A 27,706-nucleotide genomic window follows, 5' to 3' on the forward strand; every position below is an offset into this window, starting at 1 on the left:
ACAGGAGCATACACTTTGGTGGCAGTAAAGCTCTGAAGGGGCTTTGGACCTAAACTTGTATTTTGGTCAGGTCAACAAACTGCTTGACAGTGTGTGCGGAAGGTGCAGGGAGGCTTTGAAACTTGGGCAGCCATTACATCCTTAGTAGGATATAACCCATAAACCTAAGGCTACTGCAACAATGATCAATATGATGAATGTCTGTTAACAGATATGGGCCTGGGAGAACTCCTTGGACTCCCAAAGCTGAAGGATTCCTTTATTTCATGAACAGTACACCCCAAAGTATAAGTCCTCACTTGGCAAGGCAGAGGACAGGGTGTCTTCAGATTCTAAAAAATTGAGGCAGAAGAGAGCTGGTATACATATGCCAGTCCTTCTGTCTCTGGATATGAGTGCAGGAGGGGTTCCTTTTCCTTTTAGCAAAAAAATACATGGATTTTATAACAAACATGAAGTCCTGAAACAGTACAGGAAAACTCCTATGAAGTGACCTGTGTATAAGGGGTTTGAGACCCAGACAGTAGAATGAAGCAAGCCAGCAACCAAATGTTTTGGCCTATGACGCTTTAAAAAAACTTTGTGGGGTAGAGTCAGAATGGAAGGACTCGACCATAAGCAGGTGGTGGCAAACGTAATTCAGACCTTCAATCTCTTCTCACACTATAATACAAGGGATGCCATCTTCACCCTCAATAACCAACACTCTCGTACTAGATGCCAGTGTCTGAAGTGGCTCTGGAACCAACCAACAACAATATGGTTATGGCTTAAGAGGATGTTGTCAAGACTGATGGCACAGTGACCTCCCAAGAGGCCTCACCCACACCAGTCACAGGATATGGGGTCTGCAAAGGCTCCTCACAGCTACTGGTAATTTCAAACCAAGGAAGGCTGTGACACATTGAACCGCTTGGCCGTCCAAACATTTTTCCTCCTCTATACACTTTCTTAGTGAGCTTAGAGGGACTGAAGACTCTCATAACATACTTATCTATTCCACAGGATCTTTTTTGAAAAATTCCTTCTATATAGTCTGCCCTAATTTTATAGTTCTGGAGTTAAAGCAAGCTCACTGGGGACAACTGGGAATATCATGCTCCAGACAAAGACCAAAAAAGGCAAAAAAAAAATTTCTTTCCCACACTTAAGGTAAACTTTCTCTGACATATACATCACCAACACTTGGATAAAGATACAAAAATCCCTAATGGTGTACTTGTATAAAACTCTGGTTTCAGGACAACCTGAAGTACTGACTAAAAGAGGATGGTCATCGGACTTGAAGCTAGCAACAAAAGACTACCCTTTATACCACAAACTTCCTGACATCAAAAGGGAAGGATGTTCGCCAAGCCATTTGGGGGAGGGGGGTGAGATCTCTGGTATTCAAGTTGGTCTCGGTCTCCTGCAGGCAGGAAATCTCAGTCAATATAACAGTGAAATACAAGAAACATTTTTACATTCTAGTGAAACTAGAAGACAGTGAGTATTCAGTTATAAAAAGCCACTTAGGTTATACTTTTAGGTGCAACAATAGTCGGAAAGAGGCTTATTCAAATTTTCAGTGTCAAGTTCTCAATGTGCATTAAACTAATCAAAGCACCAAGAGTTCAGATATATGAAAATACTTGCCTTAGCTCCTATGGTGGAAGCTGTTTGTCTTTCGGCTTTTCCCAGTTAGGGGTCGCCACAGCAAAACTCCGGACCGCTCATGATTGGCAGTAGATTTTCACGAACGCCGAGGTGCCAGCTCGACGTCCAACCTTCAACGAAGGCACGCCCATTTAAATTTCATGTGTTCTATACTGCCCTAATGAGGAAAACAGAAATCTATTTTCGCAGTGACATGAACCTAAATGACCAACAACCCAAATCGATTGGACGAAAAACAGCAAACCCATGACAGGGCTTCCTAGAAAATATTCACAAATGGGTTAATGCACTATTCTAAATGCAGACTGCTATGAACTCTCCAAATGGAAGAGAGTTGTTAAATTTCCAAGCATTACACAAAAATATTGAAATAAAATAATTTTTTTTTTAATACTTACAACTTGCAGGTTGTTCTCCATATCGTCGCATAATCTGGTCATGTGTGAACTTCACAAACGCATCATACTGTTCTACAAATTGCAGAAGAAAACATTTTATTGGTGGTGTACAATCAAACAATAATTATCTATGTGACTACATACTTCCAACATTTAACATCCTGTTAAGATGTCTGCACTGTAAATTATTTCTACAGCCTAAAGATTTATATAGGTTCATACTAGGCTATCTGCCCTAGGGCATTTACAAGCCCGGCCAGAGTGTGTTTGGCTTTCGCCACCCATTTTAAAATAAACTTTGCTATGCCCTTTTTTGAGGTTAGTATACTGTGCATCTAACAGTGACACAGAAGTGATACCCGGAGTAAATCTACGATCTCCCATCCACTCATCAAGATTCCTCTTGAAGAGAGTCAATGAGGGACTCTGCCTAACCTGGACTGGGATTTTATTCCAGAGTGAATGGAGCCTCTGGGTTATGAATCTGTCCCTCCAGCATGTCCTATATCAGTGCTGAGGTTAGTCTATCGAGCGCGTAGCTCGATGGGATTTGGATTTTCTGAGGTGCAGCATGTCCATTAATTCCGGGTTGGGCATAGCTTTATACGTCGGGCACAGATCGCCTCTGAGCAGGCGGTATGCCACTGAGTAGAGCTGGAGTTTCTTTAACCGGGCAGCATATGGCATCTGTTTGAGCCCTTTGACCCTCTTGGTGAGGGACTTTTGGGGTCTTTCCAGTTGCGGCAGGTGTCTGGTAAGGTACATCCCAAAAGGGGCATTGTACTCAATTATGGGCCTGATGAGGAATGAGTAAAGAGACACGATGACCTCCCCTGATCTAGATGTGAATCCCTTCAAGATTATGTGGGCTATATAAAATGATTTTCTAACCACTTTGGCCACGTGGTTGTCGAATGAGAGATTGCTATCCACTTGGGTCCCCAGGTCCCTAATTACTTCTTCCGTACTTAATGGATTACCATCTATGTGGTAATCTGTGGGCACTTTGTTTTTGCCGAAGGGGATGACTATACACTTTTTGGCATTTAGCTTGAGGCCATGGCTCTGGCACCAGTTGTCTGTTTCTATGAGGCCCTTTTAGCGGATGCTTGTGTCGGCTGGAGAGTCAATTATGGAGCCCAGTTTGCAGTCATCTGCGAACTTGGTCAGCGACAGTCCTTCCGTGTTGGCCTGTACCTCCGAGAAATATATACCAAACAAGAGAGGTCCCAGGACTGAGCCTTGTGGGATGCCACTTGTAACTGGTTTGGAGTCTGACATGGCTCCAGCAATTCTAACCATGTGGGTTCTGTCCTTGAGCCAAGTATGTAACCCATCTAGCGACATAGGGGTTTATATTTAAGCTGGTGAGCTTATCTATAATGCCCGAGTGGGGTATTGTATCGAAGACTTTTGCGAGGTCCAGGTAGGCTGTGTGGACCACCTTCCCCTCAATGGCCTTGGTGACTGTTTCAAAGAAATCGACCAGGTTTAAAAGGCAGGATCTGCCCTTAAAGCTGAACTGGGTAGGATCCAGTGTCTGTAGGTCCCCAATATCTTTATTTATGAGGTCCATGATGATCCTTTCCATAGCTTTGCAGACCAAGCTAGTCAGGCTTATGGGGCGATAGTTTCAAGGATCCGCTGAGACACCACCTTTGTGCAGAGGGACCACTGTTGCTGTACACCACTCTTGGGTACATATCCTGTAGTAAGGCTGAGACTGAAATAGAAGTTATGTTCTTACCATAACGTTCCATATTAGTTGTCTTCTTCTCGCCTTCTTTCTTGCTGGATGGGTTCGGAGCCGATCTCGGCTCCGACTCGGCCACTCTAAAAGCTCGAGAGTTGGTTCCACCGGCTCGAGGCTGCCCTTATATCCCACAATGCTAGGCGTGAATTACCTCAGATCTCGTTTGTGAGCTAGGCCCAGCTAAAATACAACCAGAAATACTGGAAAGAGAGTCCACCTCTATAACAAGGGGAAAGAGGAAAGGTGACCTAAAGCCTGATCTCTGAAAATATGCACCGCAGAGCATATAGGTATAGCAAAGAGGTGGTAGAAAGAGAGGTCATAATCAAACTCCTCCAGGTCTGTCCAGGCCAGGGGGAAGGAGGGTGGGACACAAGAAAGAAGGCGAGAAGAAGACAACTAACATGGAACGTTATGGTAAGAACATAACTTCTATATGTTAAGTTGTCTATCTCGCCTTCATTCTTGCTGGATGGGACCGCGTCCCTAGCACCTTGTCCCGGGTGGCCTAACGGAACAGACTCTTGAGAACAGTGGTACCAAAGTTAGCTCTATGCCTAGAAGCTAAATACAACTTATAATGTGAAATGAAAGTGTGAGGAGTAGCCAAAGTAGCCGCTGCACAAATGGTGTCAATAGGCAGTCTGTCTTGGAAGGCTATAGAAGTAGCCAAAGCTCTGGTGGAGTGGGCCTTAGGTTTGTTAGGCAGCTTTTGGTGTCTAATTTCATAAACAATCGAAATCAGAGATGTTAGCCATCTAGATAGCGATACCTTGGAAACAGAAAGTCCCTTTCTGCCTTCTGCATAGGAGACAAACAGCTGGTCAGTTTTCCTGAATTGTTTGGTTTTATCCAAATAGTACCTTAACTGACGATGAACATCTAGCCAATGCAGTTTTTGTTCAGACCTATTAGAATATCCTGGAAAACACAGGAAGATCAATGCTTTGATTTAGGTTAGACGCAGAGGCTACCTTAGGTAAAAAGGACGGGTTGGTTCGTAAGGAAACCCTGTCTTTGTGGAACAACAGATATAGTGGACGACAGCTGAGTGCATGAAGTTCTGAAACTCTTCTAGCTGAAGTAATAGCTACTAGAAAGAGAGTCTTCCATGATAGTAATTTTAAAGAACAGGAAGCTGCAGGTTCGAAAGGGGGGAGAATCAAAGAACTGAGAACTAAATTAAGGTCCCAAGGAGGAGGAGGATTTCTTATAGGAGGTCTGAGAAGAAAAACTCCCTTCAAAAAGGCTTTGCAAAGCTTGTTGGACATTATGGCAGACTCTGAAATGCCCACATGAAAGTTAGATATAGCTGCCAATTGAACTTTGAGAGTTGAAGGAGATGAACCTGCATGAAAGAGTTCAGCTAGAAAATCAAGAACCATATGGATGGGAGCAGTGAAAGGAATGCGAACGAAGGGAATGGAATAGCCTTCGGAAATGATGGACTGTACCCACTTGTCTTGAGTTAGGGATAGCCAGGCTTCTGGGTACAGTGACAATCTTCCCCCGACAGCCTCCGAAGGTGGACAGTCGGGCAACACCTCAGGGATGCTGAAAGGGCTTATCGGAAAAGGTTTCTCGATTGCCCTGGTTCTGGACCCCTCTGCCTCTAGGGCTTAATGATACCATTATTGTTCCCTCCTCTGCCTCTGGAGGGAACTGACTCTGGCCAGGCAAATTCCCTTGAGATTGTTTATGAACCACATTTTCCCACTTTTCTGGCCTTTGGGGTAAGGTCTAGAAGGAGTAGAAAAACGGACTCCGACGGCAGACAGAGTTTTGCCATCCATCTCGCACCTAGTCAAGGTTTCTTTCACTTGAGGACCAAAGAGAGATGATCCATCAAACGGGGAATTAGTGAAAGACGTTTAAAGGGGTCCATAAAATTGCATAGTCGCATCCAGGCATGCCGTAAGCGACACCTGTCCCTGCGGCTCTACTCGCTCCATCAGCCGCATATGAAAGGAGGCGCATGGAGGAGTTAGCTATTGAATTCAGGGTAGTCAGCTGGGTGTTCATTTTGTCCTGAAAATCTGCAGCTGTAGGGTCCTTCAACATCTCACCCGCTTCCTTGATCAAGTCTCTGGAGGGGTGAAATGGCATAGGTAGTTCAGCGACGCATTGCAAAGGTCGCTGACGAAAACATCCGCTTCCCATACCTGTCCATAGACCTAGATTCTTTGTTAGGGGGATGAACAGGCACTGAAGGATCAGCTAGTTCCTTCTTGGTGGCAGCAGCTACCACCATAGCATCCACTGTAACACCTTTGGTCAGGAATTGTTTGTCAGTTGGTGCGGTTATAAATTTAGAAGGTCTCCTGGGGGTAGGGTCTACTGAGTCAGGAGCCGTCCAGGCTTTCTTTGCCACCACCTGCATGAGGGGATCAAAGGGGGGGGGACACCCAGGAGGTGGAAGGGCGAGAGCCAAACGCCTCAAGATACACAGATTCATCCTCCGAAGGGTTAAGGGCTGGCCAATTTCCCCTCTGTTTCAGGATCTCTAGAATGTCCGCAAAGGAGACATCTTCAGAAGGGGAACGGGGAACCCTCGAATCCTCTAAATCTGTGTCAGAGGTGACAGACTCAGGTGAGTCTATGTGCTTCCTCTTACACTTTCTCTTCCTAGGGGCTCCCTGCCAATTCAGGGGAGGCCTCGGAAGAGGATGAGATCCCCACAGGGGATTCTTGAGGAGCTGGCTCTCTGCGGTCTGGGATGAGGGAGTGAGTCGACATAACCAGAGGCACCGAAGAGGGAGGTGCGGACGGAGCCGACTGTGGAGTCGAACAAGGTTCCAACACACTCCGCATGACCTCGAACGCATCCCTGTCAGGCAGAGCCAGAGGTCCCCGCTCCGAGAAGCTGAGAACCTCCACTCAGAGAGTAGTAAGAGACACCAACACGATTCAAATAGTTAACAGTTGTCAAAGTCCAAAAGCAAAACATCATATAGGTCCAAAAACCACTAATACAAAATATGGATAAGCGCTTTCGCGTAGTGCAGAGCTACGCTTCATCAGATCTGAGCTGAGAACCTCCCTCGGCACCGACAGACGGCTCCGAGGCCGATGTCGGAGCCGAACTCACCAGTGCCGAAGCACCGAGAGGGAGGGGGGGGGGTCGGACAAGGGTCCGATGCCACTCACCCCCTCGGAGCCGACGAGGGAAGTCCGGCGCCGAGATTCTTCAAAAGAAGAAATCGGAGCCGACGACGGAGCCGAAGACAAATGTATCTGCTCCGACGCTACCACAGTCTCGGATCCGAGACTCCCCGGCTCCGAGCTCAAAGGAGTCGGAGGAGGAATATTTAGAGGAATAGGTTGAGGCATCGACTGATGAGTCGGGCTCTGAAGCATTTGGGCCAGTGCCTCGGACTTTAAAAGTCGACTCACTACCCTCTGGAGGTCATGATCCGAGAGCCTCGATGACCTGGAGGAGTGAGATCTGTGGCTCCGTTCAGACAGCAAGGGAGACGCTGGAGCCGAATGAACGGAGCCAAGGGATGGTGGCCTCTACCTCTTTCTAGATGTCGGCCCCGATGGTCTGATCGGAGCCGACCCAGGAATCTCCAATACCTCGGCTCCGGCTGGAGCCGAGGGAACCACAGAAACTGTAGTCAAAGACTCATCGGCTCCAGCCGGAGCCGATGTAGCAGTAGGCTTCGAAGCCTTAGGCCTCGACTCAGAAGCTGGAGCCGAGGTCTTAGAAGCCTTGGAAGGTTTTCCCGAGGTAGCAGATAGGGAACCTTCAGGCTTAAGCAAACCCCTGAGTATGAGTTTGTTTTTTCTTTCCTGCAGGACCCTAGGGCTGAAGCCATGGCATACAGCACAAGAGTCCTGCAGGTGTAAAGGTCCCAGGCAGTACACACAAGAAGTGTGACCGTCTGTCAGAGACATTTTCTGACAGCACGAGTCACACTTCTTGAAGCCTGAGACCTTTGAATCCTTGGACATTTTCAAGGAACCGAAGTGTAACCACACACAAACAACACACACACCGATTACACTGTCAGAAAAACTAAGTAAAATTACTTTAAAACAAAACTTCTGAAATTTAAGTAAAGTTAAATTAAGATAAGGATATAAAAACCCTACCAAAAACACATACACACACTGAAGGGAAGGAAGGGCCTGAAGGCCTAAGGAAAGAACTTATTAGTTCTTGAAAAGGGGCTGGATAAGTTGGTAGAAAGGATAGATATCCACTACACTAAGGGTAAAAAAGGGGATAAACTAAGCTAGAGTAAGTTTAAAGATTATTAGACTAATCTAATTTAAACTAACCTGGAGCCGGTAGAAAAACACCTCGATCGCTGTAGCGGCAAACGAGATCTGGGATAATTCACGCCTAGCATTGTGGGATATAGGGGCAGCCTCGAGCCGGTGGAACCAACTCTCGAGCTTTTAGAGTGGCCGAGTCGGAGCCGAGATCGGCTCCGAACCCATCCAGCAAGAATGAAGGCGAGATAGACAACTTAACATCAGTAGTTTTATGTTTGGGTTTAGTTCTTCTTGGAGTTCATGTAGGACGCAGCCCGGGACACCATCTGGTTCCATTGATGCTGTATTTTTTGCTTTGGAGAGGGCAGCTCTTACCTGAGCATCTGAGATGTCAGGGGGTGGCAGCACTCTGCTGGGATAGATATTTGCCCTTTTGGTGGGGAAGGGGGGAAGAAGTTTGCGCTGAACCTGTCAGCTAGGATGTTGGCAATGTCTGTGGGTTTGGTGTATTTTTTGTCATTTTGGACTAATTCTGAGCATATCTGGGAATTTCCACCCAGGTTTCTAACATAACTAAAGAAAGCCTTGTGATTATCCTTAGTGCCCTGTGCAATTTTTCTCGAAGCTGGCCTTAGACGATTTTATGAGTGCCCGTAGTTTTTTGCTAATACTGATCAGAGATGCCTTCCCTTTTTGGGATTTTGCTCTATCATGTAGTAGCTTCCTCCTTCTATTGTATAGTTTTGTTTATGGCTGGGGTCCACCAGACAGGACACCTGCCTTTGGAGGATTGGGTCTTGGTTTTGTTTGGGATTGCATGATCCATGCATTCCTGAAGGTGTTCATAGAATGCGTTTATAAAGGATTCTGAGGTCTGGGCCGTATTTTCCACAGGCCCGGGGGCTTTAAAGGATTCCACCTCGGTTTTGAGGTGTGTGAAATTTGCTTTAGAGAAGTTTTTAACTGTGGTTTTCTGGGCAGGGGCTGGGGTTGGGATGGGAATATCTAGTGAGATTAGTTTATGGTCTGATCTTACCAGTGAGGGATACACTTCTGGTCTGGAGTATAGAGTCCCCATGTTGGTGATGATCAGGTCCAGTATGTTTTCCCCTCTTGTGGGAGTGGTAACAAGCTGTTCCATAGCATTTGAGTTTATAAATTCTAGGAACCTTTGGGTTAGGGTGTTGGAGCTAGAGTAATGCTCCCAGTCTATGTTTGGGTAGTTGAAGTCTCCCAATATAATGGTGTTTGGAGAGACCTTCATATTTTCCAGTGTTCTCAGGAAGGCCGAGTGGGGTTCCTGGGTTTGGGAGGGTGGTCTGTAGCAAACTATAAACTAGAAGGCAGTTTTACCCACTGTTAGTTGCACATGGATAGTCTCTGATGCTTCGTGCTGTGCCACCAACCTGGAGGTGTGGGTATCTTTGACGAATATTGATACTCCCCCCCTCCTTTTGTGGTTCAATCCAAGTTTTGGGGCCGAAAAACATGGTATGAGGTATAACCTGGTAGTGCTGGGGTGCTCTCAGGAGCCTTGAACCAGGTTTCTGTTACTGCACAGATATCGATGTTCTCCATGCTAAGGAGAGTTTTGAGTGCATGCATCTTGAGGTTTAGACTTCTGGCATTGAGTAGCATTACTCAGTTTCTTATCCCTTGTGATACCTATGGAGGTGGGTTTGCCTTTTGAGCCTTGCCTACACAAGGCACTATGGGGGTGGCAAGAGCCTTTGCCAATATCCGAAAGCCCAGGGGTGACAGGTGCAAGCCATCCCTAGCGAAGCATCGTGGCTTGTCGAGCATGTCATCCCAGGCTGACAGGCATTGGATCCCCTTTGAATGACACCAATACTTAAGCCAATTGTTGAAATTGAACATTTTGTCTTCATATTGTGACATCATTCTTGGTGAGGGTAAGATGCTACTCAAGGTCACAGGGTCATACCGGCCTGGGCTACATGCTCAGAGAGCTCCTCTAGGTCTCTTTTCATGTAGTCCAGGGAGGTACGTCTCAGGTCATTCACACCGGCATGTACAATGACTGAGACATATTTGTACTTGCCTTGGAGTGACCTGAGTGCTTGTGTTATGTGGCGGATCCTAGCGCCCGACAGGCAGCTCACCGTGACCTTGTTCAGCCTGGTGAGCGGGACGTCAGTGTGCCTGACGATAGAGTCACCTACTACAAGTGTATCACGTGTGTTGTTTAGCCTTAAGGGCTGTGACTGTTCGGCACACTGGCTTTGTGAGCTATGTGTTGCACGTGTTTTGTTTTGGGGTAGCGGTTGCTTGGGTGTCTGCTTTGGAGGTCCCTGTTGCTTAGGCAGATTTTTATTTAGAGCCTCCGAGTATGTTTTTGTGTGTTTATGTGTTTAGTTTGCTGTCGTGGTAGGTCTATGTGAGACTGGAATTGTAGTGAGTGTGGTTTCCTTCTCCTCCTGACTGGTTACACCAGTACTGAGTTGAGAGAGCTTAGCCTCCAGTTTGGCTATATGGTTGCATCTCTCACGTGTTGGAATTTGTTGGGAGGAGAGGGTTGTCTGTCTACATGAGGCAGTTGTAACATTGCCTTAAGATTCCCAGATTCACCAGCTGGACCGGAGAGGAGATTGACAACTGACCTTTGGACATGCTAGAATAGTATTGGGAATTCCTTTACAACTGAAAAAAGTGCCAATGGGGAACAAGGTACTCAAGGGGAGTTTGTGAGGGTGTAGTGCTTTTAATTTTTTAGTGCTGACATATAATTGCTTTAGTGAGCAAGTGCCAGGCTTTAGAGTAGGAACAGGGTGTTTATTATGAGAACTAGATCAGTTGTAAGGGAAAAAGTGAAGAGCAGACTTTGTGGAGCTGAGAATGGTTTAAACCCAATTAAGCAGCGTTGCCCGATGCTGCGCAAAGCCGAGCTAAAGCGGGTTTTATACAGGGGGGACTTGAAAGAGCTAGAAATTGGCCCAAAACGGCCAATAGACTACCAGATTCTTGTGCTGGGAATACTCCTCCAGGGATAGATAGGCTGCTCTAAGCTCCCCCACTGCCACTGGTGAACAAAGAAGCCTCCCTTTATCCAAGAAAGGAAATGGGCAACACAGGAACTTTCCAAAAGTCCAGAATACAGCAAAGCCTGTATTTGGACTACTCTAGGTCAGGAAAGACTGGAAACAAGGATAAATTTTTTTTTCTTTTTTTGCAACAAACAGCAGGAAAATGCAATAAATATGCAACACAGGCTAGCGCACTTGAGTGTGCAGCCTCAACAGGTAAATGCAACAAACAGGGCAAACTTTAAAAGTGCAGGTGCAAAAATAACTTTAAACAGTTTAAAACAGTTCAAGAAGCAGAAATACTTGCAGTTTAGCTAGATCGGACAGTCGCCCAGGTAGTAGCAGCAAAAAAAGAACACTTATCAGGTTAGCAGTCGCTCTTTTAGCCTCTCTGCTGTTAGCACCACTCTGCAGGACTACGAGGAGCTTGGCTGAGTAGTAACAAGCGCAAAAAACGCGCCAAAGTGGGTTTTATACAGGGGGACTTGAAAGAGCTAGAAATTGGCCCAAAACGGCCAAAAGACTACCAGATTCTTGTGCTGGGAACACTCTTCCAGGGATAGATGGGCTTGCTCTAAGCTCCCCACTGCCACTGGTGAACAAAGAAGCCTCCCTTTATCCAAGAAAGGAAATAGGCAACACAGGAACTTTCCAAAAGTCCAGAATACAGCAAAGCCTGTATTTGGACTACTCTAGGTCAGGAAAGACGGGAAACAAGGATAATTTTTTGTTTGTTTTTTTCTTTTTTGCAACAAACAGCAGGAAAATACAATAAATATGTAACACAGGCTAGAGCACTTGAGTGTGTAGCCTCAACAGGTAAATGCAACAAACAGGACAAACTTTAAATTACAAGCGCAAAAGCGCACTAAAGCTGTGCTTTAAAGCAGAGAGTTAGAAAGAGATAGGAAATGGCCCAAAACGGCCAATAAGCTACAGGTTACTGGGCTGGAACCACTCCTCAAGGGACAGATAGGCTGCTCAGAGCTCCCCACTCTCACTGGTGAGCAAAGAAGCTTCCTCCTAACCAAATAAGGATATGGGCAACACAGGAACTATGACACAGCCCAGAGATCAACAATACCTGAAGACTGGACTATTCTAGTTCAGTAAAGGTGGGAAACAAGGATTTTTTTTTTTTTTTTTTTTTTAAAGTAGCAGAAATTAGGTACAGAAACACAGTAAATGCTTTAATTCAGCTAGCGCACTTTAGCCTACCAGTTGCCTGTATCACTCTGCAGGACACCACGAGGAGCTGTGCGGAGTTGAATACAATAACAAACTTTTTAAATCACAGATTCGCTAAGAAAGAAAAAAAAACTGGCGTTTTAGGCAGAATTCGTTAAGACGGCAAGAAAAAACAGAAAACTGATACTTAATCACTCCAAAGTCACTCTTTTGTCTCTGCTGCTGTAGACTCTGCAGAACACCTGGAAGGCACTTGCTGAGCGGAATAAAAGTGTAAAAACTGTGCAAATTAGGTTATTATAGCAGGGAAGTGAAAGAGAGAGAAATTATCCCAAAATGGCCAATAAACTACTAACTTCTAAACCACTCCTCCAGGGACAGATAGGCTCCACAAAGCTCCCCCATCTCACAGGTGAACAGAGAAACTTCCTTCTATCCAAGTAAGGTAATGGCAACACAAACTTGTGAGACAGCCCTGGATTCAGCAATAACCTGAAAACTGGACTATACTAGTTCAGAAAGGTGGGAAACGGGCATATCTTTTTTTTTTTCAGAAAATAGAGCAGATACAATCAAAATTAGCCCAAAAAGGCCAATAAACTACCAACGTCTGGGCTGAAACCACTCCTCCAGGGACAGATAAGCCTGCTCAAAGCTCCCCTCTCTCACAGGTGAACAGAGAAACTTCCTTCTATCCAAGTAAGGTATGGCAACACAGAAACTTGTAACAACCCTGGATTCAGCAATAACATGAAAACTGGACTATACTAGTTCAAAAAGGCGAGAAAGAAGTATATATGTATGTATATATACATATATATATATATATATATATATATATATATATATATATATATATATATCCCCCCAGAAAGTACAGCAATATATATATATCCCCCCCCCCCCCCCAGAAAATAGAGCAGATACAATCAAAACAACACTTTACCCAATTGACCAGTTAAAAAGCTTAAAACTGAGCTCTGTTCCAGCAGTCTTCAATCAGACAAATTCTAACTGCACAGTCCTGCCACTAGGGTACAGAGAAACCTTCTCCAAAAAAAGACAGCCTGGGTCAGTGCACAATTCATACAAACAAAGCTAGATCTAGCCGGCCTGAATCTATTCTATGCTACAGCAAACAAGGCGTACCGATTTCAGAAAGAAACAGTCCAAGTAAACATGCGCAATAAGCCTTTAACCAGAAATTCCCAGCTCAGAAGGGCAAAATCTAGCCTCTCCTCCTACAAGAGTGCAGACCACAAACCTTCTTAATGTAAAATAACTGGCCTGAAGCCCAAGTCCTTAACCTAGAACTAATACACTTTTAGAACAACAGACACTGAGCCTTCAATCATCAGTTCCCAACCTAGAAGGATGTACGCTACCTGTCCTGCCACAACAGTGCAGATCACAAACCTTCCTAATGTAAAACTGGTTTGAAGCCCAAGTGCTTAAACCAAGGACCTTAGAATAACAGTTACAATTTAATCAGGCTACTAACAAGCAGTAATAAAGGCAGCAGAATAAATTTAATTGAGTACGTTTAAAAGAGGCAAAAGCAAAATAAGGTAATAAAGTAGGAAGAAACACAAATACAGTAAGGCAGTTAAAGTGCAAAAAAAAATTATTATTTTATTTTTTTTTTAGATGGAGGAAACAGAGCAGATTAAGATACTATAGGGGAATGCCCTTCCCAAGTGCTCTCTCTGTACAGTGCAGAGGAGATGGGACTGGTAAGAGTATCCAAAATCAAAATATGATCTCATTGTACTCAGTTGAGTGAGTGAATGAGATGGGTCCAGGAGGAGTGTGCAAAAAGATTTACAGCAGGGGTAGGCAATTCCAAAGCCACCAAGATTAACACCACAACAAGAAACAGGCAGGGTGGGTGGGGAACTACTGCAGAGATTCAGAGAGACACAATATTTACTGAATCCAAGACACACAATAATTACTCACTCAAATCTTAAATAAGTGCAGAAAATATACTTAAATCAGCTTATGTCCAGTTGATTTATGCAGACAAGTCTCAGTAGCCAGCAACTCGATTTAAAATGATTACTAGAAATGTAACCAACACAGATTTTAATGTTAGCAGAAACCCCCAAGCTAATTAACACTAACAAAGGAATTTCAAAGGAATCTCAATAAATATATTTTATTAAACAAAAATATAATAAAATACTGACATTTATTGTTCTCCGCACTGTTTTTATTGTCATTGCCTTTTTTTTTATATATATTATATTATATCCATTAACAAGAGTAAAGCACTGATTTATACGGACCCATTTCAGACTCAGCCTGGCAGGTTAATTGATATGCTCAGAATCGCACAATAGGTAAATGGAAGTACAGGAACTATACAAGATGCTTGGCATGGTTGGGGTTTAACAGTGCATAGCCCTAATCCTCTGAACTGCCACCCAATGTTCATGCCACGTTATGTACAGTGCTTAGATATCACTGCCATATTGCTTGTCAGAGCTTGGACTGTGGCTGAAAAGGATCAAAATGAGCAGTCCACCTACTCAGTTAAATACTAAATTAAATACTCCTAAAAGGATGCAACTAAAAAAGCAAACATATGCTACTTCTTGTAGCAGAGTCTGACTCGTTTCCGGGACCCTTTCACTTTTGGCTAACTAAAGCATGTTTTTGTTTAAAGAAGACTGGATCTACAATTCTAGTGTCAGCAAAAAGATATAGTACAGTAGTGTACACTTACCACAAATGTAGATGTTCAAGTGTATTCACTGTTGCAGTCATTACATTTGGGTTATCTGTTTGCAGGTAGCCCTCAGCCTTATTAACAAAGTCTTGGGTCCTGCGTCGGTGTGTCTGTCCCTTATTCCTTGACGTCAGGGGTATAAAAAAGTACAGTTGTGTACCTACCATAAATGTAGATGTTAGAGTGTATTCACTGTTGCAGTCATTACACTTGGGTCATCCTGCTGGCAGGCGACCCGCAGTCGGCCCGAGTTCCAAAGTCTTGGTCCGGCGTTGGTTGTGGTCTCCTCTTCCCTGACGTCAGTGCGCCAGGGGTATAAAAGTTGCAACAGACGCCACCTTTCTTCAGTTTTTTCTTGCCCCACATGTCAGGTGCTCCCAGAAAGGAAGGCTGAAAAGATATAAATATGCCAGACAACCATGCATATATTACTGTAAACATGTCTTTCATCTACAAGCAAATACACCACAGAGGTCGTTATAGAGTTGAGAAGTACAGAATAGTCCCAGCAAAGAGGGGGATGGTGGGTGGGTAACCTGGACTGTAACAGTGAATACACTCTAACATCTACATTTATGGTAGGTACACAACTGTACTATGTTCATCGTGTTTCACTGTTGCAGTCATTACACTTGGGTAGAATCCCAAAGCTGAGGTTGGGTGGCTGGGTCTAGATTGGATTTGGCGAGGCTAACAAGCCCTGCAGAACTACGGTGGCAAAGCCTGCTCTGAATTTGGAGTAGAGAGGTAGGTGGTAGTGCTTGGTAAAAGTGTGCACTGAGCTCCAGGTTGCAGTTTCTAAAATGTCTTTGGTTGGTACCCCTCTGAGGAAAGCTGCTGACGTGGCTGCTGCTCTGGTAGAATGAGGCCTAATGCCCTTAGGCACAGTTTTGTAATGTTGTACATAACAGAAGCGGATGCAGTGTCCTATCCATTTGGAGATTGTCTGCTTTGTAATAGGCTTTCCTTGTGATCCTGCAGCATATGCTACAAAGAGTTGCTCAGTTTTTCTGAAAGCTTTTGTTTTGTCCAAGTAAAATCGTAGCTGCCTGTGCATATCCAAAGCGTGCAGAAGTTTTTCCCCTTTATTCTGGGGATTTGGGTAGAAAGTAGGCAAATGAATGGTTTGGTTTAAGGCCACATTGGAGACCACTTTTGGCATGAATGTTGGGTTTGTTCCAAGAGAAACCCTGTCTTGATGAAAAATGAGGAAAGGTTCTACAGCCATCAAAGCCTGTAACTGATTCTCTTCTTGCTGAAGTTATTGCTAGGAGCAGAGCAGTTTTCCATTACAGGAATTTAAGATCAGCTGTGCTGGCTGGTTCAAATGGAGGCAGTGTTAAGTTTTTCTAAAACAAAATTGAGGTCCCAAGTTGATACTGGTGCTCTTCTAGGGGGTCTTATATTCTTTGCCTCTCTGAGGTACTGTCGTAGTTGAGGATGTGAAAAAATAGGAGGATCCGCATTGTAATAAGCTGAAATGGCAGAGGCATGGATTTTAATAGATGAAAAAGATAGGCCTTTGTCCAACATCTCAGTCAAGTATGGTAAAATCTGAGGTATATTAGGAACCAGTGGGTCGAGCCCTTGTGCTTGGTTCCAAGCACAGAATCTCTTCAATTTTTCTGCATAAGATTTCCTAGTGCTGGGCCTCCTGGCTTCCAAAATTACATCCATAACAGCTTTAGAGAGAGGTGCAGTCTGAATAGCTACATTATTCGCCATGCTGACAGGTGTAAGGTTCTGAGTTGACTGTGCAGAATCTGATAGTTTTGCTGTGTCGGAAGATGAGGGGGATTTGAGGAAGAGGCCAAGGTGGGCCTTGGGACAAAGTTTTTAGGATTGGATACCAGTGCTGGTGTGGCCAGTCTGGTGCAATCAGGATAATTTGTGGCCTCTCTTGTCTGACTTTTAGAAGTACCTTGGTGAGAAGAGGCATCGGAAGGAAGGCATAGACTGTCAGGTTTTTCCAGCTGAATGATAAGAGCATCCACTTTCCATGCCTGAGAGTGATAAGTCCTGGTGCAAAATATGTCTGTATTTGGCAATTGTGAGGGGAGGCAAAAAGATCTATGCCTGGGCATCCCCACTCCTTCGTTATCATGTTGAACACTTGTGGATTTAGCTTCCATTCATGAGGATCCATCAGATTTCTGCTTAGTTTGTCTGCCAGTGTATTTTTTGTTCCTGACAGGAATTGTGCTTGCAGATGTACCTGGTAGGTCAGTGCTGTGTTCCACAAAGTCATGGCTAGTCTGCATAGGGGGTAGGAATGCGTGCCCCCTTGCTTATGTAACACATAACTGTGGTATTGCCAGTCTTTATTAATAGTTGTCCTGGATATATTAGGTCCTTGAAGGCTGTCAGGGCATTTTGTACAGCTAGCATCTCTTTCTGATCGATGTGAAGATGCATTTGTTCCCCGGGCCACGTGCCCTAAATACATTTTCCTGCCATATGTGCTCCCCAGGCATAATCCTATGCATTCATTGTTACTGCCTGCCTGGCTGTAGGTAAGGTGAAAGGCTGTCCCTTGTTGTGGTGACAGGCCTGGGACCACCATCAAAACTCCTGTTGTAAGCAGGGGATCAAGGTTATGACTGTCTCTAGGCTGTGACAATGTTGAGTTCAAACACTTTTAGATACCATTGTAGTTTCCTCATATGCAGTTTTGCATATGGAATTAGAAGAATGCAGGATGCCATGAAACCCAGGGCCTGCAGAATTTTCTTGCAGGTCTTGTTTTGTCATCACTTGAAAGTAATGAGTTAGTTGCCTTTGTTTGGAGTGAGATAAGCCATCTGGGCAGTTATATTTAAGCTTGCACCCAGGAATATTATCTGTTGAGAGGGCACTAGTTTTGATTTCTTTTCGTTTACTGTGTACCCTAGGCAAATTAGTAAACTTTTTACAAACACCAGGTGCTTTAGAAGAATGCCCTTGCTCTCTGCTTGAATAAGGCAGTCGTCCAAGTAGGGATATATCTGAATTCCTTTTTGTCTGCAAAATGCAATTACTGGTGCCAGGCATTTTGTGAAGACCCTGGGCGCAGTAGATAAGCCAAAGGGCAGTGCAGAGAATTGGTAATGCATTGAGCCTGCTATAATCTTCTGCACGATTGTCTGATTAGGATGTGCAGGTATGCCTCCTTGAGATCCAAAGTAACTAGCCAAGCCTCCTTGCCCAGCATGGGCAGAAGTTGTTGTAGTGTTAACATTCTGAATTTTGGAACATCCAGGAAGGTATTTAAGATTGACAGGTCCAGTACTGGGTCTCCAGGCTTTGTCTTTTCTGGGTACTAAGAAAAGTCTTGAGTAAAATCCTTGTCCCTGTTCTTCTTGTGGAACTTTTTCAATAGCTCCCATATCCATAAGAGCAGTAATCTGTTTTTGTGCCTCTGCCCATTGGTTTTGTGGCAGGTTTGGCATACCTTTTAGTTTTGGAAGCATGTGGAAATGGAACCTGTACCCCAGAGAAACTATATTCAGCACCCATTGGTCTTGGGTGATCATGTGCCAATTGTTTGAGAAAAGTGCTAGCTTTCCCCATAGGGGTGCTGTCAACTGGTAAGAGCTTGGCATTTGCAGAGAGAAGTCATTGTGACCATTTCCTATCAGGTTGTGATTTGTCTCCTCCTTTGGGGGCTGAAGCACACTATTGTTTAGGTCTGTACGAGCCTTGGGGCTGAGATCTGCCTCTTGGGCATCTGTATCTGCCTCTTTGTGGCCTGACACTGGAGAGGACCAATTTTTAAAAGGCCAGTTTCTGCTAAATCTTGGTGGTTGAACCTGTAAGAAATCTTTCACCATTTGCAGTGACTTTGCTTTATCCTCCATTTTCTTTAATACCTCTTCTGCCTTAACACCAAACAAAGTATCATGCTGTAGTGGAGCATTCAATACTTTTACCTTAACATGGTCAGATAAACTTTGTTCTTTCAACCAAGCATGTCTTCGAGTAACTGAGCATGTAACTGCGGCTCTTCAAAAAGCCTCTAATGAATCAAAACCACGTTGTAGAGTATGCTTTCCCACTTGTTCAACTGCATGCAATAATTCCTGCATTTCTTTACTGTCAGGACTTTCTATATTTGTAACCATTTTCCGGTTTAACAATGACATGAGATACTGTTGATATTTAAGCATGTGAAACTGACAGTTTAAAGCTCTTACAGCTAAAGTAGCAGAAGTGTAAACTTTTTTTCCCCCATCTGTCCAGAGCTCTGGAATCCTTATCGGAGGGGACAGGATTTTTGGCAGTGGAAGCTTTAACCCCTTTAGGACCCTGAGAAATTGTTTCTGGGTCTGCAGCGGGGTTTTTGTAAAGAAATTTATGAGAGTCAGGGACCCTGTAGTACCTATCTGGCTTTACTGGTGCAGGGGGTAAAGAATCTGGAGACAGACTGGATTCAGAAAAAACATCATCTACAATATCAAGCACAGGGGGGATGGCCAGGGGCCTGTGCTGAGGCAATAAAGGGAAATCTCTGAGCCTTTTCTTGGATTCTGAGTAATCCTGGCTCTCCCAGTGGAAGTGCTCCCTCATGGTGTGCAGGGTTTCCCCAAAAGAATAATCCTCAGGTGATGAGGCTGAAGGAATGGACTCTTCAGCATCAGAGTCCTCATAAGGAGGGAGAGAATAGCCCTGATTAGAAGAAGAATCAGAGGAAATGGAAACCTGATCAGAGGAATCATAATCAGTGTCTTGCCTAGGCCTTTTGTCAAGAGGGGGATGGGAGCCCAATCAAAGTAACAAGGTCTTCAGCAATTTTAAGAATCCATTTCTTTGGCATGGATGACTGTTCTGGAGAATGCTGCACTTGTTTCCTTGTCTTTGACTTTGCCTTTTCTTGCTGTAGTAGCCTTAATTGTAAGCTGTGAAGGTCTGAAGATGCCCTCAGAAGTTGGTGTCTGCTCAGTGGCTCAGGACCCATCTGAAGGTATAGTTTCCGTAGGCCCAATACCTTGAGTTTCCACAGGCCTTGGGGCCTCCACATGGCTGTCGGTTACGGGCTGTGGCTCTGAGATAGCGGGCATCAGGGGCTGTGAAAGAGCCTCACTGAGAACCGGCGAACCAGCGACTGGCCTAGAAGAGGCTTTGTCGGTTTTGGACCTCGGATGCCTGTCTCTGTCTCTGCGTTTTTTATACATTCCGGTCGGTTGATCCAACGGCATTATATAATTAAATCTTCGTCCAAAGTAATGTAAAGCAAATTCAAACTGATGTTTAATAGTGCGTTTATTGAATCTAGCACAAAACCGACTAGTAACGTCGTGCTCAGGGCCAAGGCAAGGAATGCAGTAACAGTGAAAGTCCTTATGAGGTATTTGCTTCCCACAAGAAATACAATTAACTTTTACTGACATCGGTCTGGAGCAAGAAAAAGTTTCCCCAACGGGGTGCTTAGCTTTATTGAAGACTTCAGTTCTGAAATTCAATTTTGAAAATCTCAGGAGTCTGCCGACAGACACTTGCAAACTACTTTTGCTTCGGGCACCGCGCAGCAAGAAAGACTGAAGAAAATGGCGTCGGTTGCAACTTTTATACCCCTGGCGCACTGACGTCAGGGAAGAGGCGACAACAGACGCCGGAACAAGACTTTGGAACTCGGGTCACCTGCCAGCAGGATAACCCAAGTGTAAGGACTGCAACAGTGAAACACTATGATCATGATGCAGCCGATGCCATTACATCGGTTTTTCTTGCCCCAGATGTCAGATGCCCCCCCAATGTGAAGCAATTAAATATAAAAGTACAAAGATACATCTCCAACAAAAAAGCAAATACACCAAAAAGGCTTTTAAACATAGTAAAGGAAAGTAGAGGTATAGTCAAAAGAAGTTAGGGGGCTGGAGGGAGGGTAACCACGACTGCAACAGTGAATACCTCGAACATCTACATTTATGGTAAGTGTACACAACTGTACTATGTTCTTTGTGTTTCTGTGTTGCAGTCCTGACATTTGTGTAGACTCCCAAAGCTATGGTTGGGAGGAGGAATTTAGATAGAAGAGCCAGCTATAAGGCCCTGCAAGACTGCAGTGGCAAAGCTAGCTCTGGATTAAGAGAAAATTGGCAATGATAATGCTTGGTGAAAGTATGTACAGAACTCCAGGTAGCAGCTTCTAGGATGTCCCTGGTAGAGATGCCTCTTGAGAAAGGCTGTATAGGTAGATGCAGCCCTAGTGGAGTGAGGTCTGATCCCCTGGGGGATAGATTTTCAATGGTGCTTATAACAGATGGTTTGCTTTGAAATAGCCTTCCCCTCTGCTCATGCAGCAAATGCCACAACCAGTTGTTCAGATTTCCTTTGAGGTTTAGTCCTGTCTAAGTAGAATCTAAGTTGTCTGTGCTCATCTAAAGAAAGCAGCATCCATTCCCCTTTATTCTGTGGATTGGGAAAGAAGGTTGGCAAATGAATGGACTGATTAAGAGCCACATTGGATACCACCTAGGGAATGAAGGATGAATTGGTTCTGAAGGACACCCTGTCCGCATGAAAGATGATGAAAGGCTGCTCTGCCATAAGGGCATGTAATTCAGATACCCTTCTAGCTGAAGTGATTGCTAAAAGGAAAGCCGTTTTCCAAGAAAGAAATTTTAAGTCTGCAGTAGCAGCTGGCTCAAAAGGAGGTAGAGTGAGTTTCTCCAAGACAAAGTTAAGGTCCCAGGCTGGGGTTGGAGGTCTCCTGGGTGGTCTCAAAATGTTGGCCCCGCTGAGGAACTTGCTTGAGCAGTGGATGAGAAAAGGGGAGGTTCTGTGTTATGAGCTGAAAAGGCTGAGGTGTGGAATTTAATGGAGGAAGAAGACAGGCCCTTGTGAAGCATCTCAGTTAAGTATTGTAAAATCTGAGGTTAATTGGGCGCGGCTGTGCTCATCCCTTGAGATTGGTTCCAGGCTCAGAATCTTTTCCATTTTTCAGCATAAGATTTTCAAGTACTAGGCCTCCTTGCCTCTAAAATGATATCCATCACAGGTTTGCTGAGGGATATATTAAGTAATTAGCCAGGCTGCAAGGTTGTGTTAGAAGCTGAGGGTGCAGAATCTGGTTCTTCTGCTGAGACAGCAGGGAAGGAGGCTGAGGCAGGTGCCATGGAGATGATGATAACACACTGCGCAGGAGGGGGAACCAGTGTTGGCGCGGAAAGTCTGGAGCAATCAAAATCATCCTTGGTTTGTCTAGTTTGATTTTTAGTAGTACTTTGGAGAGCAGAGGCAGAGGGGGGAAGGCATAAACTGATAAATTTTTCCAGCTGAAGGACAGAGCATCCACTTTCCAGGCTTGTTTGTGAGGAGTCCTTGTGCAAAATTTGTCCAATTGGTAGTTCTGGGGAGAGTCAAACAGGTCTATATTTGGGCTCCCCATTTGCTTGTCAAAATGTTGAAAATCCTTGGTTTCAGTTTCCACTCGTGTGGTTCCATGAGGTTTCTGTTTAGTCCGTCTGCCAGTGTATTTAAGTTTCCTGGCAGGAAATGAGCTTGTAGGTGCACTTGGTAGCTAGAGGCTATGTTCCACAATCCCATGGTGAGTCTGCAGAGGGGGTAAAAATGTGTATCCCCCTGCTTCCGTACCACATAACAGTGGTAACTGTCCGTCTTTAACATTAGTTGTCCGGGAACAATGTGGTACTTGAAGGCTGTCAGAGCATTCTGTACAGCTAACATTTCTTTTTGATTGATATGCAGGTGCATTTGACTTTGGTTCCATTTACTGTGAATGCACTTCCCTGCCAGGTGAGAAACACATACATAGTCTGATGCGTCTGTTAGGGTTTGGGTGGCAGGGGGTGGTGTGAAAGGTAGTCCCTTGTTTTGGTGGCCGGCCTCTGCCCACCAAAGGAACTCTAGGCGTAGACCAGGTATGATAGGAATCATTGTTTCTAGGTCTCGAGAATGTTGACACCATAGGCTTTTTAGATAGCACTGTAGTTTCCTCATATGTACGCTTACATATGGAATTAGAAGAATGCAGGAGGCCATGAACCCCAAGGCTTGAAGTATTTGTCCTGCAGATAGCATAGTTTTTGTGTTCACTTAATTGAAGTAGGTTGCCAAATGAATTTGTTTCTCTGGCGTGAGGTAAGCCATCTCGGAAGTTGTATTCAAGTTTGCTCCCAAGAATACAATTTTCTTTTCATTTATGGTGTACCCAAGACAAGTTAGAAAGCACAGTTGGGTACACTTACCATAAATGTAGATGTTAGAGTGTATTCACTGTTGCAATCATTACACTTGGGGTAATCTGCTGGCAGGTTGCCCTCAGCCAGCCTGATTAACAAGGTCTTGGATCCTGCATCGGTTGCTGTCCCTTCTTCCATGACGTCAGGGGTATAAAACATGCAGCCAACACCATTTCCATCAGTTTTTCTTGCCCTACATGTCAGGTGCCCCCCAAATGGAGATATATATATATATATATATATATATATATATATATATATATATATATATATCTATATACACCTCCAAATAAAAGCAAATACACAAAAGTCTTTTGATCATAGTAAAAGAAAGAAGAGGTATTAGTAAGAGAAAAATAGGGGGCTGGAGGGTGGGTAACCAGGACTGCAACAATGAATACACTCGAACATCTACATTTATGGTAAGTGTACACAACTGTACTATGTTCTTCGTGTTACACTGTTGCAGTCATTACATTTGGGTAGAATCCCAAAGCTATGGTTGGGAGGATGGAATTATACACCATTAAGAGCAGCTATAAGGCCCTGCAGGACAGCAGTGGCAAAGCCAGCTCTGGATTTAGAGAAGAGGTAAATGGTAATTTTTGGTGAACGTATGAACTGAGCTCCAGGTAGCAGCTTCTAGAATGTCTCTGGTAGGAACCCCTCTGAGAAAGCCTGCAGAAGTAGATGCAGCCCTGGTGGAGTGGGATCTGATCCCCTTGGGGACAGGTTTACCATGGTGCATGGAGCAGAAACGAATACAATGGCTTATCCATTTTGATATAGTCTGCTTTGAAATGGCCTTTCCCTCTGCCCCTGCAGCAAATGCCACCAGCAATTGATCAGATGTTCTTAGAGATTTTGTCCTGTTTAAGTAGAATCTTAGTTGTCTGTGTACATCCAATGAATGCAGAACCCGCTCCCCCTTGTTCTGTGGATTTGGGAAAAAGGTTGGCAGATGAATGGTTTGATGAAGACACACTAGATACCACCTTAGGCATAAATAATGGATTGGTCCTGAGGGCCACCCTGTCCAGATAAAAAATAATAAAAGGCTCCACTGCAATGACAGCCTGTAGTTCTGAAATCCTTCTAGCTGAAGTGACTGCTAAAAGAAAAGCTGTCTTCCAAGAGAGAAATTTTATGTCTGCAGTAGCAGCTGGTTCGCCCCTCTGAGGTACTGCTTTAGTAGGGGGTGAGAAGAGAGGAGGCTGTGTTGTAATGAGCCGAAATGGCAGAGGCATGGATTTTTATGGAAGAAAAAGATAGGCCCTTGTGAAGCATCTCAGTTAAATATTGCAGAACCTAAGAAATAATGGCATTGCTGTGTTTTTTTTCTTTGTGCTTGGTTCCAGGCACAGAATCTTTTCCATTTATCAGCATAAGATTTTCTAGTACTAGGCCTTCTAGCCTCCAAAATGACATCCATCACAGGTTTGTTGAGAGATGTAACTGGTGAAATTAGTTGATTAGCCATGCTGTGAGATTCAGAGTTTGCATCTGAGTGTGAAGAACTTGATAGTTCTGCTGAGACAGTGGATAAGGTGTCTGAGGCAGGTACCACTGAGGAAGGTGTGACATTGTGTAGGAGCGTGTACCAGTGTTGGCGAAACCAGTCTGGAGCAATCAGAATCATTTTTGTTTTTTCCTGTCTGACTTTTAGTAAGACCTTGGTGAGCAGAGACAGAGGGGAAAAAGCAAAGACTGATAGGTTTTTCCAGCTGAAGGATAGAGCATCCACTTTCCAAGCTTTTTTGTGATGAATTCTTCTACAGAATTTGTCCAACTGATAGATCTTTTTGCTTCACCCCAAAACTATGTCTGGGCTCCCCATTTGCGTGTCAACATGCTGAAGATTTGTGAATCCAGTTTCCATTCGTGTGGGTCCATAGGATTTCTGTTTAGTTGATCTGCCAGAGTATTTCGCTTTCCTGGCAGGAATTGAGCTTGTATATGTATTTAAGACAAGGCTGTGTTCCACAAAGCCATGGCTAGTCTGCAAAGGGGATAGGAATGGGTACCCCCCTGCTTGTTTATGTACCACATCAATGTGGTGTTGTCCATCTTTATCAGTAGTTGTCCTGGATGAAGATAGTCATTGAAGGCTGTCAGAGGATTCTGTACAGCTAGCATCTCTTTCTGGTTGATATGTAGGTGCATTTGATTTGGGCTCCATTTGCCATGAATGCATCTCCCTGCCAGATGCGCCCCCCAAGCATAATCTGATGAGTCTGTAGTCCGGGTTTGGGTGGCAGGGGGTGGAATGAATGACAGTCCCTTGTTTTGGTGACAGGCCTCTGCCAACCATAGGAACTATTGCTGCAGGCAAGGAATGATAGGAATCATTGTTTCCAGGCTGTGACAATGTTGACTCCATAAACTTTTTAGGTACCACTGAAGTTTCCTCATATGCAGTCTTTCATATGGAATGAGTAGAATGCAGGAAGCCATGAACCCCAAGGCCTGCAGAATTTGTCTTGCAGATAGCTGGGATTTTGTGGCCACTTGTTTGCAGTAAGTCATCAATTGAATTTGCTTTTCTGGCGTGAGGCAAGTCATCTGGGCAGTTGTATTCAAGCTTGCACCCAGGAATGTAATTTGAGAGGGTACCAGTTGTGATTTCTTTTCATTTATGGTGTACCCCAGACAAGTTAGAAGCCTTTTTACAAACGCCAGATGCTGTAGAAGTGTGCCTTTGTTTTCTGCCTGATTTAGACAATCGTCCAGATAAGGATAAATTTGAATGTTTCTTTGTCTGCAAAATGCAATTAATGGTGCCAGGCACTTTGTGAAGACCCTGGACGCAGTAGATAAGCCAAAGGGCAGTGCAGAGAACTGGTAATGCAAAAAGTCTGTTTTGAAGCGGAGGCATCTTCTGCAAGATTTCCTGATTGGGATATGGAGGCAAGCCTCTTAAGTCTAGTTACCAACCAGGCATCCTTGCCTAGCATAGGCAGTAAAGTACAGTTGTGTACCTACCATAAATGTAGATGTTAGAGTGTATTCACTGTTGCAGTCATTACTCTTGGGTTATCCTGCTGGCAGGCTACTCTCATTCGGCCAGAATTCCAAAGTCTAGGTCCAGCGTCTGTTGCTGTCGCCTCCTCCCTGACGTCAGTGCACCAGGGGTATAAAAGATGCAGCCGATGCCATTTTCTTCAGTTTTTCTTGCCCCAGATGGTAGGTGCCCCCAAATTGGTAGGCTGAAAAAATATGCCAATAAAAAATGCATGCACAAAAACAACATTTCCTTCATCTACAAGCAAATACACCAAAAAGGTTGTATAGGATAGAGAAGTGCAGATACGTCCCAGCAAAGAATAGGGGGATGGTGGGTGGGTAACCTGGACTGCAACAGTGAATAAACTCTAACATCTACATTTATGGTAGGTACACAACTGTACTATGTTCATCGTGTTTCACTGTTGCAGTCATTACTCTTGGGTAGAATCCCAAAGCTGAGGAAGGGTGGCTGGGCTAAATAGGATTAGGAGAGGCTATGAGGCCCTGCAGAGGCAAAGCCTGCTCTGGACTTGGAGTAAAGAGGCAAGTGGTAGTGCCTTGTGAAGGTGTGCACTGAACTCCAAGTTGCAGCCTCTAAAATATCTTTGGTTGGTACTCCTCTGAGGAAGGCTGCTGAAGTGGCTGGTGCTCTGGTGGAATGAGGCCTAATGCCCTTAGGCACTGATTTGCCATGTTGAAAGTAACAGAAAAGGATGCAATGGCCTATCCATTTAGAAAGAGTCTGTTTTGAGATGGCTTTTTCTTGTGATCCTGCAGCATCTGACACAAAGTTGCTCAGTTTTTCTGAAACTTTAGTTATGTCCAAGTAGAAGTGTAACTGCCTATGTCCAAAGAATGCAGAATTTTCTCACCCTTGTTCTGTGGATTGGGATAAAAGGTAGGCAAGTGAATGGTTTTGGTTGAGGGCCACACTGGACACCACCCTTAGGCATAAATGTAGGATTTGTCCTCAGAGAAAAGTACAGTTTTGTACCTACCATAAATGTAGATGTCCGATAGGTATGCATCTGCAGTCATAACATATGGGTTGTCCTGCCTCAGGCAGCCCTTCGGTCGGCCGGATTCCAAAGTCTGGGTCTGGCCTCGGCTGATGTCGCACTTTCCCCGACGTCAGAGCGCCTGGGGTATAAAAGCATCAGCCGACGCCATTTTCCTCAGTTTTTCTTGCCCCAGATGCCAGGTGCCCTCTAAGAAGGCTAAATTTGGATAAAATGCCAAAACATTCCAAACATATTTCAAAAATATATACAAACAAATACACCATAACAGATTCCACCAGCCAGCTAATGGAGGGGTAAGCACCCTAGGAATACCACAGAGGGGAAGGAGGGAGGGTAAACCTGACTGCAGATGCATACCTATCGGACATCTACATTTATAGTAGGTACAAAACTGTACTATGTCCTTCAAGGATGCATCTGCAGTCATAACATATGGGTAGAATACCATAGCCAATCTGGGGGTGGAGGTACTAAGAAAATGATGGTGTAGTTAAGATACCCTGCAGG

The 27,706-nt window shown here is 44.5% G+C and overlaps 1 protein-coding gene across 1 annotated transcript in view; it reads right to left on the reverse strand.

Annotated features, from left to right (window-relative positions):
- Nucleotides 1–2,043: 2,043 nt before the first annotated feature.
- The window catches only part of AKIRIN2 (akirin 2), a 473,016-nt gene continuing 447,353 nt past the window's right edge, over nucleotides 2,044–27,706 (reverse strand). The window contains exon 7 of the mRNA XM_044073113.1: nucleotides 2,044–2,126. Coding sequence (XP_043929048.1) covers nucleotides 2,044–2,126 — 83 coding nt within the window. The remainder of the gene's footprint in view (nucleotides 2,127–27,706) is intronic.

This window comes from Protopterus annectens, chromosome 1.part0 (assembly GCF_019279795.1).
Source record: "Protopterus annectens isolate FY-2018-M chromosome 1.part0, PAN1.0, whole genome shotgun sequence".
In the NCBI taxonomy this organism is placed as follows: Eukaryota; Metazoa; Chordata; order Ceratodontiformes; family Protopteridae; genus Protopterus; species Protopterus annectens.